This window comes from Rhagoletis pomonella, unplaced genomic scaffold, assembly GCF_013731165.1.
Source record: "Rhagoletis pomonella isolate Grant_MI unplaced genomic scaffold, Rhpom_1.0 Rhpom_scaffold_00012, whole genome shotgun sequence".
Classification (NCBI taxonomy): domain Eukaryota; kingdom Metazoa; phylum Arthropoda; class Insecta; order Diptera; family Tephritidae; genus Rhagoletis; species Rhagoletis pomonella.
This window is the reverse complement of record NW_023458566.1, coordinates 19,006,708-19,028,803: the sequence shown is the minus strand read 5'-3', so window position 1 is coordinate 19,028,803 and position 22,096 is coordinate 19,006,708. Positions and strand designations below refer to the sequence as shown.

At 35.3% G+C, this 22,096-nt stretch overlaps 2 protein-coding genes across 6 annotated transcripts in view; both read right to left on the bottom strand.

Annotated features, from left to right (window-relative positions):
• The window catches only part of LOC118748031 (LHFPL tetraspan subfamily member 3 protein-like), a 73,426-nt gene that overhangs the window by 42,028 nt on the left and 9,302 nt on the right, over positions 1-22,096 (bottom strand). The window lies entirely within an intron of this gene.
• Positions 8,719-20,444, bottom strand: LOC118748030 (lysosome membrane protein 2-like; the record flags this gene model as incomplete). The annotated part of the gene is given in 8 exon segments (XM_036482310.1): positions 8,719-9,788; positions 9,987-10,112; positions 10,183-10,436; positions 10,498-10,753; positions 10,813-11,016; positions 11,078-11,216; positions 19,523-19,680; positions 20,353-20,444. Coding segments are annotated over 8 exon segments (1,574 nt in total), but the record flags the coding sequence as incomplete, so codon positions are not given.

The window sequence follows — 22,096 nt, the reverse complement described above, 5'->3', positions numbered from 1 at the left end:
GGGGTGGTTCCCACCCCCTGCGGAAGACTTCATTCATTCGATGAAAACCAAAGTGTGCTGTGCTTCGTGAAAGCAATAATGGAATGGCAGCAGAACTTTATCGGAAACAAAACGGCAAATTTCCTTGCCATAAAGTCACAATTGGAAAATGCCGTCGACAATATGTTGCAGCGCATAGTATAATTTCCTGCCGATTCCTGCCAACGAGCCATCATGGCGCTCCCGGAATTGAACAAAAGGAACAAAAGGAGGAGGAGAGCAGGCGGAGGCCGGCAACAATCGAATACGAATTCGAAAAGTTCTCATTGGGCCATGAAAACGAAAATATCGCCAGTAAATAAATAACCTGTACAATGCACCGAAAAATACGGAGAACCACCGTCCGCCGACCAACCACGCAACCAAACTGAAGTAGAGCGACCAGCGAGCGAGCTATTCAGCCAACTAACTTACCAAGTAAGCAGTACAGAGCAATCAAAGAAGGCAATGCTTAGCAGGCGTTTAGCAGCTAATCGAGTGGGTGGTTGTTCGCGCAAAGGTATGGCAAGGAATGGGAAATGTGAGCTCAAAGCCAATTCCCAGGGTGTGCTCTTATAGGGGAGTCATATGTATGTACAAATGTATGAATGCATGTTGGTGGCGTTGTGTGTGTGTAGTGTGTGTGCGTGTGCGTGTGCGTGTGCGTGTTCGCTTCAATATTGAGTGGCGTCAGCTTGTTGCCCACTTAGAATATTTTAACGCATTTCTTTCGCGTTGATGGAATTTCTTATGAATTATACAAGAATATTAAATCCCTTGTCATATATATATATATATATACACTCATACATTTGTACATGGATATGTTCACATACATATAAACAATGGCTTGCTTATAACCTGCAGGAAAATTCATTGCTGTCGAATTGTTGGCCGCTTATTTTTTGTCCGTTCAAAGCTGAGGAATGAAAGGTGCATTAAGTAGAGGTTTACAATACCAGAATGAAGCTGGAGGATGTAATTTTTGAAACGTTCTTCTGTTCACAAAAATCAGCTTGGGCTGAATGCAATGGAAATCTTACAAATTCTGGCATTTTAAGAGAAAAGTACTTCAAAACGAAGCTCTCCCAACTCCAAGCTTACATCGTAAGCTTTATTAGAGATCATAGCGGACGATAGCTTACCCTTGCAGCTAGCTTTTGGTCATAGTATGTGTGAGATGGATTGGCTTCATCCACTGAAAATAATGGTGTACCCGAAAAGTAGATGCGTAGAGACACCTGCCGAATCGAGGACAACCCAAGTACACTCACAAAAAACATTCCTTTATGCTAGGAAAAAAGTATATTATTCTAAGCAAATATTACCTTGAAATGGCTCCAAAGACATGACTGCCTTAATATGAGTCAACGATTTGACTCAGTTTAAGGAAAACACAATTCCTTAGTTTTAAGTACTATTTTCTTTCTTGGGAAAAATAACTTGCCGTGAAAGGAATAAGCATGTCACTTTGCTCGCGGCGCTCAAACAGTCGCAATGGCCGACAGAGCATAGCACTGGAGTGCCAGTCGAGAGATACAAGGTTCGAGTCCCAGAGCAGGTCTTTTTTTAATTTCTTATTTATTTCTTTCATTGCCATTTTTTAAATTTATTTCTTATGGTATTTGAGTATTTAGGGTTTTCCATATATGAAATTAATTTTACAACTCGTACATAATTTATATTTGAATTGAAATAATTAATTTACCTTACTCTAAGTACCTCCAACCGGAGTCGAACCTGGGATCTCAGGTACAGATAAGAAAAAATTGGGGGACCGGGGGTACAACTGATAGAGAAAAAAGGGTATTTTTCGGGAGGCAAATAAAGCTAAATGTATTCAACAAAAAAGTTATTTATTCGCTTATGCAACAACAAAACCATTCATAAATAAAAATTCAATATCATTTGAACAAAACAAAGTTACACTGGCGATCAAAACTTAGTGCATAGGGATTTTACTTGAAATATTTACCATGTTTTTCAAGTTAATTTTATTTTTTATGAAAATATTTTCATGCTCCAGCCAAAACCATAAAATTTATCTAAAATTTCAAACTTAATACAAACTCTAGAAAAAATTCAACGAATTTCCATAAAATTTTTAACTTTTTAATCCTAATTCTGGGATATGCAGTTACATGGCTCATGAAAATTTAGTAAAAATAAGTGCTTACGCTCACGCAAAGAGTTTGAAGAAAATGCGCAAGACCGTTTGCAAAAAAAATAAAATAATATTAAATAATAAAATAAATTGCACTTCTTATATGAAAAAAACGCTGTTTAAGACTTGCACTCATTTTACTAAAATTTCATGAGGCATGTAACCTCCATGCATATCCAAGAATTTAGATTAAAAAGTTCAAAATTTTGATGGAAATTTGTTGCATTTTGTCTAAAGTTTGTATTAAGTTATTATATATTTGAAAAAATCAACATGCGCGCAGTTTTGATCGCCAGTGTACCTATGTGTGCAGCTTTGAATATGGCATAAGAATACTTTAAAGTAAAAATTATAGGACTTCGTATGTTGGATCTTAGGTGTTTCCCAATTCTTCGGTCTAGCAGGCTTGTAATTTTTTTCCGCTCACTGACATCATGTTTTATGCGCTCACTCCTTATTTGTAGTAAACCAGTTTACTAAAATACTTTAAATTTTGATTTAAGAACGTATCTTGCCGCTTTAGTCGATTCCCGCAGGGACTCAACTCTCGTGCTTGCTTGTATGCGTGCGACCTCATAACCATAATCTTGCTTGCATTCGAAGGATTCACTCCCGCCATCACTTAATATGAGCAACGACAAGCAGTGGCGCTTTCAATAATAAACATTTTTTATTACATCCGCTCTGGAGATATTTTAATTCCGCTGGTCGTGAGTTGCTTTTTTGCTGTCGACTGTTGTTTTCCGCATTTTTTTCCTTGGCGGTCGACATCGCTGTTGATGATGTTGGTGGTATTGGATAAATGGCTGGCCTTCGGAGAAAATCTTATAATCACCGCACGCACTTCCTCGCCACCTTAACGGAATTGAGATGTTTGCATTGAATGGAGCAACTGCCGGCCGCCGACTTGCTAGCTGCGGCCCTTTGCATCTCATTTATGCCACTAGTGGTGGTGGCATGTGGCTTGTGGCAGGTGGTATGGGCATATACAAATAATTTGGGGCGAAATTGTTATTTTGAAATTACCGACCATCGAAATCAGCTAACCAATCAACTCCTCATTTGGCGGTTCAATAAAATAAAATGGCTAAGCGTTTCGGCAATTGGGTGGGGTTGGTTGACTGCTGATGCTGACATATTTTGGGTTTTTGACATTCAGCAGGAAAGTTTTATTTTATTATCGTTTATTGAATTGTGGCAATTATGTAGCTTATTGTTGATAAATGGAAATGTTTAATTGCAATTAGATTCATATCAAGTTGGGATTGCGCAGTTCGATATCCAGAATGTACTCAATGTGTATGGAGGTTTATAAGTTTTAGTTCGAAATTTATTATATCCAAGATCCAAAGCCCTCACATTTTCCTCAGACATCATTTACGTTGCTGTGTCATATAAAAAAGAGGAGCATGATGAGGAACTTTTAGAGCCTAATTTTTGTTCGTCGAGAAAGAGATCAATTACCTACTCTAGAGGTTGATAGTATTGGTGGCGCTAATGCTGGATCCATCATTACTTCAAACATGTAAATAATTGCATTTTATTATCTTTCGCCTTTGGACCCTTTTTCCTTAAGCCAAAAATGCTGGACTGCTTACGTAAGTAAGAATATGTAAGAATGTAGAAAGCAGAACTGGACGCACGCCAGCGTAATTATCCCCGATAACTGTATTTGTTAAAATTAAGGGATAAATATTCAAGTATGTGGCAACGAACGAAGACCCATCCCAACCGTTCGTCCATGCAACATCTGCTGCTGACATATTCCATCTTTCCTAGAGCAATATCGAAAGAGAGATTAAAATGATATCCGTGATTTAATTTATTTACAACACTTGCGTAATTAATTTTTACAAAACAGAAATTTCACCAAATGACCACTTGAATTAACGAAGTCGATTAACAAAAGAACTTAAAAAACAAGAAAGCTTTTCTATAACAAAGAAAAAATTGAATTCAAAAGAGCAAAGGCAGTACCTTCACTAGACCCCCGAAAATGTTCACATCAACATCATTAAAAACGCATAGACACGTAGCTTAGCTTTTGATTGCGCAGAAATACCAAATGGTTTATGTATATCGAATGGTTTGAGAGCGTCGTTGAATCATATTTGCCAAAAAAAAATAAAAAAAATTCTCACTTGTTTTCATTTATATACTCGAACTTGCAAACTTTCAAAAGGATCCAGAAATAAATGATTTCACAAAAATGCTCCTACATACATCTTCCCTTTCTATGTACATACAAAGCTTGCGTTATGGACAAATGAAGTGTGTGAGCCGCTTTTCTCGGTATTTGCTCCGCATGCATATTTTCATCTACTTTTTATGTCTCTTTTTATTTCATTTTCCCTCTGCTGCGTCAATTGTTTGGCATTCGGTTTTTTTTTTTTTTATTTTACAACTTCCGCTCCATGCTGAGAGGTCAGTTGAATTGTGTGTGTAATAAGAGTGGCGCTGCAGCGGTCCTTTGTGCGCCAAAAAAAAAAAAAACCAGCATAGTCCTTGTATCGTGTCGTATTGTACGCCATTTTTCTGTGCCACTGATTGCTCCCACCACAGCACAAATGTACTACGAATCCACTCAGCTTTGGCCGCTTTGATTTGCTCCGTTGAAATATGATTTACGAATTTTTAACTTGTGCCAGCATATTTCTTCAATTCACTTCGGAAAATTACGTTCGCCGTTTAGCATTTCTTTTTTTATTTGCGAAATCTGTATTTTCTTTTCCTTGCCATGTGCACTTTTTCATCTTCATCTGCAAAGTTGGTGAAAAGGCCCTTTGCCGCAGTGGCCAGCAGCGCCATATGTTGTCGCGCCACATGGCGATCGAGCGCGAGCGATGTGTGGTGGGCATTGGATGGAGGGTGAGCGCGCAAGCAGGCGGACGAGCGGTCAGTAGCAAGTGGGCGGTACAGAGTGGTGTAACCAACCGGGTGGTAAACGCGCATGGGCTCATGTCGTTGTGTATGTGTGTGAATGGGGTCTAAATACTTGAAACCGTGATTTGCAGCACTTCGTGAGTGAGTGAGCGATGCCGCGCGCTCCTCTAGCGTATTGCGTGAAACTATAATTTGAAGGAACTGTGAAATGTTTTGAAGCTTTTGATTGACGTTCCTTTTTGATGTTTACAATTGTTTGTTTTATTACGTTTTCCGTTGTTTTCTCGCTTAGCTGTTCGCTTTAGTGCCGATAAATTAACCTTTTTACGCAGTTGACCACTTTTGTTGGTGTGTGTGATTTTTTCCGTTTTTCTACTGTTTGTAGTTGAATGAGAATTATTGTTTCTCTAAATTTTATATATGATGCACTTATCAACTTCAGCTAAAATCAGGAGCAGGGGGGCACCTATTTGAAAACTTAACAAAAGTGAACCCAATTTACGACTTCTTTTTTGTTTCTTTAACAGAATTTCTGGGAATTTTAAGATGAAGAAAAACTTTGTTTTTTTTTGCTTACAAACGCACACATGAGCCATATATGTATGTGCATACGCGTTCATACAAACATACACACCTACATACATACATACATATATCAGCTGAAGGGAGGAGCGCCCGTTGAAATGTCTGTGGCTTTGTGAGTGGAGAAATATTCCATTTTCATTTTATGCAATTTCTGTTTCTGACATTCACTTAAATGGAAACCTTTAAGGCGTAAAACTGCACTTTTCATAAAGTTGCAAAACACAAAATGCAAAACTTTTCAGGTGAATTGGATTTTTTTTTTGTTTGTTTCAGCAATGACAATGTATGTAGTTGGCTGAGATTAAGAGAAAATTAAATATTGTATTTTTCTGTTGGTTTGCAACAATTAATATACATAGCAGGTGCCACATATTTTATTGTACGATAAATTGCGTCCATTTTCTAGAATCTAACTGCAGTGATAACCTAAAAAGTATTTGAATTGGTAATCTGCAGCACTTAGAACTAATAGAATGATTCGAAAATATCAAAACTAATGTCATTGTTACCTTTTAATTATAATTTTTTAGTTCTTCGAAGAAGGCAATGAGACGAAAACCTAAATAGCATTGGAGCAGAGAAAAAGTTCCCAGGAGGACTTGGAGGTTCCATCAAATCACTGCAGTAGAGATTATAGATGCTCTTTATTGTTTGAAAATCTCTGGGTTCCGATACCATTCCAAACCGAGCACTCAAAGGTATCTCGAGAGTGAACTCGCAAGTCTTTACCGAACTAAATATGGTACGGCAGCGATTTTAGTCCCGCTACCTAATTCAAAGGAACACAATCTACTCTCCTCAACACAAAGTCAGAAAATAAAACAACTTTCCGGAACTAGCTAGCAGGGATGTGTAAATTCGATATTCGAAGCTTCGAGATTCGAATTTCGAACAAGTTTTAGCTTCAAAACGGCGATTTTTGGAATCAAACTTTGTGGTGCTAAAATTCGGATAAAATCGAATTTTTCTAGAAAAAAATCGAATTCCGTCTTTATTTGTAGAAAATAAACTGTGCTACTTTCTTCTTTCTAACTAAATTTGGTATCACTGAGTGTGGCACCACATTTGCCTTAGGAATGCAAGTCATACAAATGTCTTTGCGATCTACTGCATCGATGTAATATTTCACACAGGAGAGTTCGAAATACTCAATGGCGCAACAGGTCGATTTAATTTGACATTCACGGCATCTTTTCTCACTTGGCTATTTTTAGTAATAACAGCGCCACTTGGTAGCACTTCTTTGCAATAGTACTGCTCTTACCGTTGCCAATACATATTTTAAATATTAGCCAAATCGGATCATAAATAAGATTTTTAGTAATAACTCAACAACAGCGCCAACTGTGGGGTTAAACTGTAAAACTAAATCACCTAGGGACCCACTCAAACACAGACAAAAAATTTTGTTAAAATCCGGACACCCAATTAGTAGGATTTCCCCCCAAACACACCTACAGAAGAATTATTACTACATTCGAAGATAAGTAAAAGCCCCATTTTTCTCCATGAGTAAGCGATTTGTTTTATATATCTCCATACCAAGTTCCTGTACTCAGCCATGAACACTTCCTGAGGTATTCAGCGTGAAAAATTCGGTTTGTATGGGATGTGCCACGCCCCCTTTACCAATAGCTCTAATTTTCCTCCAAGAGTGTGCGATTGATTTCACATACCTCAATACCAAGTTCCAGAGCTCTACCATGAACACATGCAGTATGAAATAGTCAGTTTGTATGGGAGGTGCCACGCCCCCTTTCATCGAATTTTTTAGCCTATAACCATCCTTGGGACGTATGCGGCAGGTTTCCAAAAAAATCGGTTCAGGCGTTCTCGAGTTTTTCAAAATATATATTGGTATAGACAATAACAATAAGAGGCTATCAGCGGGAATCGATGAATGATGCTGGCTGATTATTCTGGGCCAGAATTCGAGTCCGCTTTAAGAAGGATTCTATAACCCATAGTTTGAAACACGGAGTAGCTTATAAGTAGAAAGTCAATACTCTGGCCACAGCGAAGGGTATTGAGAAAAAAAAAATAAAATCAACTCAATTCACTGGACTGAAAAACTAGGAATATTACGACGATTGTAGGCTTCCAGGTTAGTATATATTTTTTGCTGTATTATGGGTATTCATCTAAATGTTTACAGGCCTCGTAAAGGCGTAAACCTCGTAATGAAACCGGTTTTCCATACAAAATTAAGTAAGTCTACGAGGTTTACGTGGTTACGAGGCATTTACGAGTTTAGATGAATACCCCCATTGTTTCTTAGTTCTGGTATATTTTCCTAGTTTGAGAATAAAACCCTCTATTTTCGAATTTTAAGTATAAAAATTTATTCGCCTAAAACAAAAAAATTCGTTTCACAAATATTGCATTTCGACGTTATTCCTCAATACTTTGCTTAAGTTTAAATTCAATTGACTATGCATAAAATATGTACACACATATAATATTTTTGTATAAAACTTTAAAAAATCTACATAAACACTTAAAACTGCTTACGAATAATAATCTGCTCTCATTTTTGTGTCGTAAAAATGACTAGTGAAATAAATTTGAAAAATAAGCTTTTAAAAATATATTTCCATCTTACAAGAAAATTTTTATTAAAACTAATCAAATTAACAACTAGTTAAGTCTAAATGTAAGAGTAATGGAAGATCCCCGCACATACAAAAATAGAGTTTCAGATTATGTACATATGTATGTGTGTGTACTTAGTATATATGCATACGTACATATACAATTATATATATAAATATCTGTATATATGAAAATATCTACGTACATATGTATGTACAAAAATTTAAAAGTAGTTGAATTTGGTTTTTGGACAATAACAGTACATTTTGGTTTTGTCGCTGCAATTTGTGTTTCATAATTTTCCAAAAATCAAACATTTTTACAAACTATTGTACTTATGTATGAATGTAAATATGTGCTAGAATTTCGCAAGGTTTAGTCTCAAAATTTTTGTCACATCTTTTAAATTTATTGAGTCTATTTCATATTCTTTGATTAAAATTTGTACAAATTCCATTTCCATTTATTACCAAAAATATGTTTTTATTCACTTTTAACAGTACGCTGTCTGTCTGTCTGTCCGTATGCAAGTGCGTTGCGGTTCGTTTGCCTGTATGTGAATATTTGCGCACTTAAGCTCAACTATGTTTACCACTAACCCTGGAAAGTCGCTTAGTATATGCATAAGTAGAGTAGGTATACGTAAAGGAAGAAATAGAAGAAAAGAGAAAAGCTAAACACCGCACTATATGTATGTATATGTAGTTGTGTACATACAATACCAACTTCAAGTTCCTAACTAAATATGAAATTGTTGAAAAATTAGAGCTAAAACGCACTAAAGGCTGCAGACTCACGCTCACAAAGAGTCACACACAAAGAGAGAAAACAAACAAACAGCTCATCCAACAAAAAGTATTTGAAAAATTCAACTCAAAGTCACTACACTTAAACTAGAAACTCCTACGAAGCAATAACTTAAATCACATGTTCTTGTTTTTGTTGTTGTTATCATCTTCGTTGTACGCCATTTCCTTATTTAAATATACGACACACACGCTCCTCAAAATACATACTTATATACATACATACCATAATTCTCATTCATAAATAATTCTCACACTTGACTTAAAAAACTACGAAATTAACAACTAAATTCGAAAGACGATCACTCAAACGTATGTATGTACATGTGTGTGTGTGTGTGTGTATGAGACTCGATTGATGGATCGTTCAATTTCACTTCACTTGCTGGCGAATACTATGAACTATTATTCGTCATGATCGGTATCGCATCCTCTGTGTCGTCCAACAAGTCTCCCGGCACCGTCTTCAGCAGCGTATAGCTGTCGCGATGCATGAATTTGTGCTGATGCTGCGCGATGAAGCTGCTGCCGCGCCGCAATGAACGGCGACCCATCTCCAGAATCTCCAGGGTGGGATCGCGCGCGAACACGAAGTTTTGGTAGGCACGCACGAAGATAAACACAATGGCGAACGCGCCGCCAAAGATCATCAGATACGAGGAGATCGGTATGATGATGGGCGCGAATACGGTGGCCAAGTAGATCCACCGACGGATGGCAGGCGTTAGCTCGGAGATGCCCTGAAAAGGTGGACATGTTTGAACGAAATCGAATACAAAAATAAGTTGTGTATAGAATGTCATAGCTATGGTGTGTAGGAACAGCTCAAATGACTCGATTACTAAACGTTTGAAGCATTAAACGCCGTAGATATAACTATGTACATATGTATGAGTGATGAAGCGAAGCGATACGTGAGAGGTCTCTTCAAAGCTTACTTCTTCTAGCCACATGATGGGAAACACAAAGTCCCGAAAATCCTTAACCGGATACACATCTTTCGCTCGTGTCACCTTGAGATTGAGTTGAATGCGTACTTTGCCTTCGAGTGGAACACCCAATTTCTGAAGGAAATCAGAGAGTATTTACTAGGAAAGAATCAAATGACTTGTCTTTTGGACGCTTTTTACTCACCGATTGAATTTTGAAGTATGTTTCATGTACGCTCTTATTCGGTTTGAGTCCCACTACCGAGTCCAGCAACGACTGATCGGCTTGGTAAAAATGCGGATTGGATATATAGACAGGCGCACCGTATTGGCAGGGACTGATATTTTGTAGTCCTTTCTTCGCCTCGTAGTCACTTGGATTGAAGCATTCGTTTTCAGGGTTCTTCGAGGAATCGCCGTAAGAATTCTCCGGCAAGATGTACAGATCAGCGCCGATGCCTAAATATTTGCAAGCACACATACATACATACATTAGTGTCCAAGAATAGGGCACACTTACCATCTTTTTGTACGCCTCTTTGGTACTGCAAAGGTATGACGCGGCACAAATCCTTGTCGTAGAGGTAAACCATATCCGATTTTGTTATGTCGCGCGGTGGAAAGAAGGAACCTTCCGAGGCGGCTATACGATTGCAGGGTGGATTGTGCCAGTGCGGTAAGTGATCGAGTCCATTGAGGCGATCTATGTAACCGAATTCTTCCATGCCATGGTGTCCAGTTTTGATTGTTGAGACTTCGGTTAGTGTGCCATTGCGCTGCATAAGGAATCGATGAAGTTATTAGTCGAGCATTAAGATCTTTTTTTTTTGCTTACCGCAATGAGCAGTCCCATACGCTCCATTGGACGCAAATGTTTTGGATAAAATCGATGCGCAAGGCTAACGAGCGCGTCATCATAGCCAAATACCAACTGATCGGCGGTCACATTGATGAAAGGCTTGAACTTGGCTGCTGTTAGCACCACAGAAATGGTCTTTGAGAGCAGGTAACCTAGTTTTGGACTGAGACTAGTAAGAGTCTGTGGAAGAAGAACGAAGTAAGCGATTGCATGTATTTAGAAAATGTATTATTTAACTAACCAATAAAGGAATATTAGGTGTGACTATCGGAGTATTCTTGTCTATGCTCAATTCGGGAACGAATTGTAGAATTTTCTTGTGCTGATATGACACTGTTTGATTGTCGTAGAAATGTACATTCACCTTCTGCATGTCTTCTCTGTAATTGTGAAAGAAGAAATAGAAAACACAGTTATTGTTCGCATAGCATAGGATTATTAACAAGCGATTTTTAATCAAAAAACACAACCAACATCGATGGTCATAAAAAAATTTAGGAGTACCGCTAGTTCGTTGTCGATCCTCGCTTTCCGTAATGCCACTTTTTCAAGGGACCAAGTGAAGATTAAACTATATGCTGGCGAAGAGATTATATGGATTGTCGGGATTCTTGAAGTATATCGATTTAGTTAGGCGAGCTTTAATGGAGCTGGGCCAGTTGCGCTTACCAGCCTCGTCGCCATTTCAATAGCAAATATCTCAGCCAAATATATGCTGCAGCTAAGTTCCTGTCCCAGTGTCTATTCTGGAGCCATATTTAAAGAACGGGATCTCGTAATCACTTAGAACGATACCAAATTCCCAGTAACTTCTGTCGGGAAAGTAGATTTCGAAGTTGCGGCTAAAGGTAACATTCGTCATTTGTTAATCGTAACTTCTGTACTTTACCCCAACTTTGTTCAGAATCGAAGTTTGGCTCCTGCCACTTGTAGGCAGACTTTTAGATGGCCCAAACCTAAGGCACTTTAGCCCACCACAGCGACACGTTATAGGAAAGAACATACCTATCGCCGCACAGTTTACGATTTGGGAGTGTCAATGGACAAAACCGTAAATATCTCGATAGGAAAAAGATAAAAATATGGAACAATATGAGTTAAAAAGCTGACCTACGAGAGAAAATAGCGTAATCAAAAAATCATTATATTCAAACCCCCGAAAAAATTTACTGAAAAATTAACTTAAAAAAAAAAATGTATACTCTACTGGCCAACAAAAAAATCAACCGATATATTCAAATTTGTTGTCAAAAGTTGACTAAAAAGTCTTTTAGATGCTAATTTTTTCAAATGCAAAGTTGCGTCTAAATTTTCAGCTTTTTAATCAGATTTTTCAGAATTTGGCCTTTTCCAACAGCGATGGGTGGGACAACGATGACACCCGCCTCTCTGAGTTTATGGATTCGTTCCTCAATTTTAGACAAACTATAAATATTTCATTCATAGCGCCATTCTCATATGTAGTTAATGCTCGATTTTATGCTTTGATGGCATTTTTATGCTTGAAAATTAAAAAAAAACCACTTCTAGCTTGCGACGGTTGAGACAATATTTTGTGACGGGTGGGAAAAGTAACTTTTGAGCATGATAAAAACATAGCAAGGTAGAACCGTTCTCTCAATTTGTCGGCCATGATTTTTTTTTTGAAGTTTGCCAACATTTTAAAATCATATAAAAGTGAAAATGAAAAATTTAAATGGTTCGAAATTGTTGTTGCTTGAGATTGAAAATGAAAATGTGTGTGTGAGTTTGTGAGTAAATTTAAAAATTAAATTGTTTGGAAACGTCAAGAATTTTAAAAGAGACTCTCAGCGGTTCTACCTTACTATATTTTTATCATGCTTTTGAGGACACAGTTCGTGAGTAAAATGAAAACTACTCGTTTGATAGAAAAAAAATTTCGAATTTACTTTGTATGGAAGGGAATGCGATAAAAAAAAATTTCACTTTATTATACTATACTCAACAAAACTCTGAAAAATCTGATTAAAAAGTTGAAAATTTAGATGCAACAACTTTGCAATTTAAAAAATAAGCATCCAGAAGATTTCTTAGTCAGCTTTTGACAATAAATTTGTATTCTTCGGTCGAAAATCGACAAGGAAAGTGCATAAAACCAAACACCAACATTTTTTTCTTCGAGCTAGCCAGCAAAGTATTAATTATATTCCGAAGGTTAATTTTTCATCCAAGTTTTTGAGGGGTTTTTATATAATGATTTTATAATGGAACTACTTTTTCCTTGTAGGCCATTATGGCAGCTTTCGAACCTACATTTTTCCATATTTTTATCTCAAATGTTGAGTTGACCCTGGCTTGAACCCAGGCCCTGCCGAATGGTAGCGCGCACTGTTAACCACTACACCACAGCAGCAGCTATACCCATTACATTATCTTCGGCCATAGCCCCCAGTCTTTTCCCCAATTGTACTCTTGCAGGCGTGGAGTGCATTGAGCGCTTGCCTTCTTCCTTCTCCGCTCTGCAATATCTATTTTCCAGAAAAACTTAAGGTCGAGACTGACCCGCTTCAAACATGAAAAATTTGTACCTTGTGCTATAATAGCAGATAAATACATTTTTTTGTATGTATTTATATACATCAAAACTACAACACAATGCGCAAGTGCTGCCAAAGTCAAGGTAAGTCACTCAATGTTTGTGACTTGATTTATGCAATCGCCGATCGCAGTGTTTGCCTAATTCAATGCATCAAAGCCGTTAACCCACTATTTATTCACAGGTACTGTGTGGTTCATCACACAATAAGTTGAATGTCAAGTTCACCACTAAACAGCAACAGACTTCATCATTCACCATGCACGCTGATGCGATGCTTAGGCTCAAAGGTGCGGTGCGGAAATTCCCATATTTATTTACAATTGCTTTGCTCTTCAAAGATCTGTTTAGTTCCGTTGCCGCTGCTGTAGCTATTCGAATTTGTGTCTACATATTTGTTGTTGCTTTTGCTGTGGTTGTCTTGTGTAGAGGTAAGTGTAAATTAAATCTAATCACGCATTTCTATATTCAAATATGTACGTATTTATTATTGTTTACACTCGCCTATTGTCAGCTTTTGTCAGCGTTTTTGTCTGTGTTTTTGAGCATTTGTCATCTAAACTATCTCTCTGCTCGTTTTGTCTGACAGTCATACATATACATATTTAGTGTTTGTTTTTGTGTCGCTGATACTTGGCTGCGGTTTTCGTCTTATTTCTTTTTTTGTTCCTTTTTTTCTGTCTTTGACGTTTCAAGTGCGACGTCACTTTTCATTCATCATTTAGGCGCTACCGCATCATAAAAATATTTGATGTTGTGACGTACCGCCAGTGTAACCGCCCCATTATGCCGGTGACAAATGAAAGAAGTTACCCATTTACCTGTGGTTAAATACTTTTAGTGCCGCCTGTAAAATATTTTACGAGTTTACCTTTTTAATGTTACAAAAAGTGTATGCAACATTTACGTGTCAAGGTTTTTACTGACACTTTAGTAACGTGAGGGTGAGGAGATCCAAGTGAACAGAGGGGAGTTCACAAGACCAATTTTTTAGAAGCATAAGTCGTTCAACTAAATAATGATATGATTCACCTCGATTTGAGGATAACGATGCTTTGGGTATGCAAGTTTATCAGTACGCAAAGCTTTAAAATCCTTGATTTGTGTGAAAAAAGCACACTAAATTTTGCATGAGAAGCTCGACCAAGAGACCGAAACGTTATCGCCAAATATCCATACATACACTTTCACTAATGTGTGTGTGTGCATGCACATATGTATGTACCCTGCAGTGAAAAGCCAAATCAGTCAGCAAAACTACCAGTTCATTAACTAGTATATGCTAAAGCGATTGTCCTACCAGTTCGACGATTTCGAAGAACTTAAGCATTCAGCGACATCTGCTTTGAATTGCCAAAGCCAAAAATAAAACGCAATTCATCGCTTTTCTTACAAATGTCGGCTGTGGCGTCGCGTGTAAACTACCGGTTTTGGTTCTGAGATCGCCGGTTCGAATCCGGTTCAATTACAAATTTGAAACTCTAATTTCATTTCATAAAAAACATACATGTAGAAAGAAATACTTGCGCCATAAAACAAGTTCAAGTCAGGCGCAGGGAAAATTTTTTTTAAATTATTTATTTTATTTAGGTTTTTATTGTAATTTTTAAATTTAATTAAAATTAAAATAAATTTAAAAAATAATAAAAAAGATTTCCCTGCGCCAGGTCTCGAACTTGGACCTCTGGAATACCACGCCAGTGCTTTGCTCTGTCAGCCATTGCGACTGTTGAAGCGTCGCGAGCAAAGTGGCATACTTATGCTTTTCACGCGGGATGAATTGGCAGACTATCTCATCAACTGGTATGATGCTACTAGTATTTCTGCAAGTAGATGCTGATGCATAGCCTGACATTTGACATCTCGTAGGACATCGCCATGTAAAAAATACCAGTCGCTTAACATGAAAAGGGATGTAACGAGAAAACGAGTTGCGCTGAAACGCAAACTGGTAGAATGCTAGTTCACAACTAGTAGCTTTCCCTGCCGGGTATCTACACACATTTGTTCTAATTTTAAAATCACGCGTATAACATATTTATGTATGTTTGTGTGTATGTGTGTATATCCCAAATAAAAGCTTTTGTTGTTGCTTGTTGGATGTTGATACTGAAGTTATGAGAGTTTTCATAATTGTTTTACTCAAATCTGAACCTCGCCCATGCGAACGGGAAAGAAGAGAAAAACTACAAAATTTTTATAACAAATCGTTTTAACTTTTAGCGCAATAAATTAAGTTTTCAACGAATAAAAATATATAAATAAATAAAAACATTGCTGGGGTAGTAAACGTTTTAATCCACTTGATATGGTTCAATTCTAAAACGTATGTAGTATAAATATGAGTTAGACGAATAAAAAATTAATAACTCACTTTATTGCTAACAGTATGGCATAAGTGGCTTCAATTAAAAAAAATAAATGTGATTTTACGTCTACGTTAAACGCACGAATCGCTTGAATTATCATTTTGTATATTTACTATGTAAACTGCTCTGATATTATATATAGATGAATATATTATTTCGCATTAGCAATTATGGCAAAGGAAACTTTTCACGTTTGAATTTGCTGAACTTTGTTCCATTGAGGTGATTTACTTACGCACAGATATTTTATATAACTTTTTTTTTTTTTTTGAGTAAATTTTATTCAAAATAAAAAGCATTTGAAAAAGCCTTGTAAATTAAGATTTCTTTCCGTAAACAAATTAGTTACTTAATAAATCATTTAATGATAATATCTTAATTGTCTAATCATACCAGATCTAAACAGCCGCAATTGTGGCTCGTAAAAAAACATCAATTAAAATAAACGCACACATATACACATATCTATGTATGTAGATAAGTATCTAGAAAAGCGATAGAAAACTCTTACCAAAGTACACAATTGAGGACGTCAATCATTTAAAAATTAATTGCTTATTGTACATAACTGTCATAACTGACCGGATAACGGTAGCAACTGTACACCAAATAGAAAGCTAATACCTGCGGAAATTCAAAATGAAAGTCACTAGTCGAAATGTCTGAATGGCAAGTGAGGCGCTCTTCCGATTTGTGACGGATGTGGTGTGGCGGATGTGGGCATGCCAGCTCTAGTAAACTAGTCTTATGACAAAAGAACGTCCTAGAAGCGACGCTTAAAATCCAATGAGGTTGTTTTTTGTACACAAATAAGATTTTTACTCTTAGAAAATATTTTTAACAAACATATATTTATTTACATTAATTTTTGTAAGTCTCTTTTCCTGTCCACTTAAAATACTATTCATCATTTATTGGCTTTCACAGCTTCATTTTTGTGATTAAAATTTATTAATGTATGTAGTTATGTTTTCAACAACAATTAAAAATAATTTTTAACCTATTATCGATTTAACGCTTTATTTATATTAAAAATTTTGTATTCACAAATGAAACAATTTATTGCCGCTTAATAAGGCGTGCCTAATTTCTGTAGGGCCGGAATGACCTTGGAAAGTTAATTGGAGTTCAATGGGTAGCAATAGGACAGCTAACGAGTGGCGGCAGGCATGACTCATTTAAGTCTAATCTTGCAAATTTGAGGCCGTTTTTTTTGTCAAATTTGTTGTGCCTCAGAATAAGTTGGAAAATACTTTGGCAATTATTTACCTGAAATAGAGGTGCTTTCCATACCAAAAATTTTACTTGCCTGATTTTTAATGGCAATGTGGCTATAAAATAATGTTTCAGTTGAGAATAGAATAATATTGATGCAATTATTATAATAAAGCAGAATGGTTTATCGCTTTATCATCCAAAATTTTTAATACATATTTTTCCACAATAAGTTTTCACTTAAAACGGCCTCAAGCTCATAAAAATTGTTGAATATAATTGTTATAAGGCCATAAAATAACAAAAAAACATATAAAAAATGATTGAAAATTATTTGATATGGAGAAAATAAGCGACACCTTCTATGAACAAATTTGCCAAAAAGCTAAAAAACTGCATACTCAACTTTTTTCTAAAGAGTGTAAATAAAACGTGCAATTTTCGGATGAAAATTTGCAGTATTTCTTTAATTTTGCACAAGGTTTGCGGTTTTTGTTGTAGAATTAAACATTTTTTTTATAAAAAAATAACGAAAAATAAAATATTAAAAAAGCAGTTACCCGTATTGCGAAAAATTCTCGGTACCTACACTTTAGTGACCGACTGTGGTACACTAAAAAAAAAAAGTTGTCATCAGGACGATGCTATTTAGCCATCAACGTGAAACTTTCGAGTATCTATTTCTCCTCATTAATCATCTTATCTAAATGATATTTTTCGTTCTTACACTGAACAAATTTCCGTTGTTAATTGAAACCAAAATGACTATACAGGTCTCAATTTGATATTGTGAAGGGTAAAAATTGTGTTTTTTCTCATCAAATTAATAACCAATATTTTTCAATATACTTTTTGTATTATTAATTAAAGTTTCATTTTAACACAACGCTTATTATGATGGTTTTTTTAAGTGTATTTATTTAAAATAATTTTCAGTTGCTTTCTGAATTTTTCTGTAACTTTCGAGTTCAACCCTATGTTTTAAGGTACGTTAATACAAAGCAAATATTACCAGTCAGAACATATTAGACATACTTTTTCCCTAATTTTTGCGAATAAAGCAAAAGCGTTTGCTGTACGCGGTAGTCTAGTGGTCAGAGCTGCATTATACCCAGGCTCGATTCACACTCCAAGCACTTTTATTTAGTTATTTATTTATTTAAAATTTTTATTTTATTTTATTTAAACATTTTATTTTATTTTTATGCTTTACGTTAATTTACATACTTAAAGTTAAAAAGACCACAAAAATTATTATTGTATATGTATCTTTACAAAAAAATAACATTACAAATTTAAGGAACTAAAAAAATAAAAATAAAAAACTTTTGCTGGTTGTGAGACTCGAGCACACCCACCATCGGCTCGCTTAATCTGCAAAACAGATCAGATCAGATGCGTCGTGAATCCGGATTAATATTGCCGCCTGTCTATACTAAGATTGCTCGATAATCATGATCACGCCTAAAATAACGATTATATCCTAGAATTGACTTTAAGCTTTATTCAAGGGCTCTTACGCTTTAATTTTAAAGCTTTCCATGTCAAATGATCTCGGATGACAAAGGGCCTACATACATTGACATCAGTGTTTTATTATTTTGTAAAGTTTACGAGATTTACGTGGTTACGAGTCATTTATGCATTTATATGAATTGCCCTAATATGATTTTTTATAAGTTAAGAAAAAGACATTGACAGAGGCATTAAATGAAATTTTACTTTTACTTGATTCGCTCTTAAGCGTATTTAGTTGGCACGAAAACCATTCTTGCAAAATAGTACTTATTTATTTGTAGTAAACAATTGCATTTGCGAATGCCAGTAGGTATGAAGTATTTTATTTATTGCAAAATCCATTGCAATTTTAATTAACCCGATTTTATTTTGTTGTTGCATGTTGTGACGATTCGTGCTTTCTGCGCTATTAACTTCTTCAATAATGCAAGCTGAGCACTTTTTTATTTGTTAAAATTTTCAAAAAGTTTCAGCGGAAAGCAGAAAGTCAGCGAAAAATGCATGTATGTACATATGTATGTATGTGTGTAAAAGAAAAAAATCGCAATAGTCATTTCGCTTATAATTGCATTTTAATAACTAGCACTCTAAAAAGCAGAAATATTTAGGTAGAGAGGATTGGCCATTTACCCAAATTGACAAACCGGCATTTGAGCTTTGCTTATGCTCAGGCAATTGGTTTAATTGAATGGCTTGGTGGGTTTGAGCAGAGAAGCGTGACAACAGAAGCCGAAACAAAATTTTGGCATTAACAAAAAAAAAAAAACATATATATTTGATTTGAAATAGAAGATGGTTTTCTCATAACAAATTTAATATTATTTACATGCATATGTAGTTAGAAGGAAAATAAATATCCAAATATTACGTACTATTTATTTTAATGCCATTAAAAAGCAGTTTTAGGTAATTATTTCCCAATTGGCATATGCTCTACATATAAGGCCCATGACAATAGGATTAAATTAAAACGCGGTTTTCTAAAATTTAGAATTATACTATATATGTATGTATGTAGTTAACTTACCTATAAACGAATGGCCCCACTTCCGTTAAGCTCGGCTTTTCCCCATTCAGGAATTCATCTGGATTTGTGACATTATATATATAGACTTTAGTTAATCGTATGACACCAGGCCTCTGCCAGTAATGAAAACTTAACGTATCATTCCATAGCCTTAAATTCTATAAGTAAATGTAATAAGACAAATAATATCAAAATTTGATTAATTTGGTATACAATTAAAATTGAAAAAAAAGAGATGCCGATCGATTGAGTTGCAAACACTTAATTCAGTTATAAGCTAATAAGATTTCTTTGAACACACAAACACTTGCACAAGTAATTTTTAGGCAAAATACAAAACCGACTTCAATTCTCATATAAAAATTTAAAAGTACCGTTAATTTCTCTTCCATCTCTTTGGTACCAAGTTTCCTTTAAAAAAAGTATTATAGGAACCGGTTAACGTGGTCCAAAGTTAAACGGTAGCATACCACATAAAAATTAAATAAAAAAAAAAATATTCCGACGAATTGATAACCGCCTCCTTTTACATACACACATAAAAAAAGAAACAAAAAAAATATTCCGACCAACTGATAACCTCATCCTTTTTTGGAAGTCGGTTAAAAAAGACAACTCGTGGGATTTGCTCGTACATACATGCATATGTATGTAGAATTCTTTGAAGTTTTTAATGTTCATAAAGATTTAGGAGGATTTGTTTAGTTTCGAAGGTTTTTTCTTTTAAAATGTGACGCGATTATAAAAACATGTAATTTTTACTTGATCTGGCATCGATATTTAAGAATGTATGTATGTATATTAATCTATATATTGATCTGCTGACTTACCTTTAATATAAAATAATCAAGCCATGGTATTGTTGATAGCATTATTCCTAAAATTAATGTTACTATTCCAATAATTATCACAGCTAGTCTATCTGAAATTAAATAAAAAAAAAAATTATGAGCAATGGGTTAAACAAAGCAACCAAATGTAAAATTAATTAATTTATGTACATAATTTCGTATTTTATTGATAAATTGAATATCATTACTTGACTGATTTTCTTCGTTTTTTTTGCATGTTTCAATAGTTAGATACTAAGAGTGCTTAAAAATTTTTTGCACATACCAATGGATAAGCCTTGTGTTAACCCGTAATGGTGACACCTACAAAAAATGCGTAGTTGTCAAACGGGGCCCGGGGGACCACAAGTAATGCCACGTAATGCATTGACTTGAACCCTGCACTTTACCGAAGTTTAAAACTTATTTTTTATAATGTGTTGTGATTTTTTCCAATTTTTAATTATAATATCGGGGAAAACGGAAATAAAACTAAATTTAAATTATTGACTATTTTCACGAGTAACTTCATAAAAATGTTAATTTCTGCTATATGCCAAAACAATTGTATCATTGTGTTGAAGAAAGACTTAGAGGATTCCCACTAAGCGTCGTAATATCTTAAGTATTAAAATGTCTCTTTGTCAAATAACGACTAAAATGGTTTTAAGGGATTTCTAGCTACACCGATAACCGGATAATGGAAAAACGTGCCTCGAAGTCCCAAAGTTCAGAATATTCATGAAATTTATCAAAAAGTGGTAAAAGTAGGCTATAAGGCAGTTGGCCCTTTATGGGTATATTTTTATGGCACTTTATGTGCTTTTGCTTACTGAATATATGTAAGTATGGACAGAGTGTCCACTATTTTGAAAAGCAGAGAAATTTCTGAAGGCGCAGCAAAGCCAAAAGCTTTATTATAAAATTATCTATAAAAAATTTGATTTGATTACTTAAAGTAATTTTATGAATGAAATGGAACTAACTCTCTGTTCAGAGGGTTAAGTTCGGCATTCGACTTGACCCAATCAAATTCGCAACAACGCCAGCTGTCCATTCCCGATTCACATTCGCCTGGTTTATAGCTTTTAGCTGAGTTAAGTGTGAACGGATGTTGTCACAAGTCGATTGCACATACATATGTACACCTATGTGCATTCATAGCAAATACATATCTGGACAATAAACGGAAAGTGTTAATTGAAGGCAACAAAATCTGTAATGTAAGTGCAATGTGTACTCGTAAATACTTAAGTGTCTAGTACTGCAAAATAAAATATATGTACAAACAAATGTGTGTACATATTGACATACGTATGTATGTATGTACATTAGCTTGGGCCGAAAATCCGCTTTTTTAGAATTAATATGGTTCATTATGCTTAAAAAAAAATCTGTGTGAAATTTGGAATTTTTTGGTCAATATCCTAGGCTCGCCCAAGTCCATTAAAGTTCAATATGCTCAAAAAATAAAAATTAAAAATTAATTAATTAATAAATTTTTTTTACTAAAATTGCAATAATCGTCGAAAGAGTATTAGTCCTCCATAATTTGGTATATGGACCTTTTTTGTAGAGAATCGAAGTTAGATAAGAAACAATTTTTTTAGTACTTGAACTTTGCTTGACTTGGGCGAGCCTAGTATATTGACCAAAAATTTTCACTTTTCACACAAATTTTTTTTTTAGAGCGTAATGAACCAAATTTTTGCTATTACCAATCGCAATACTAAAAAAGCGGATT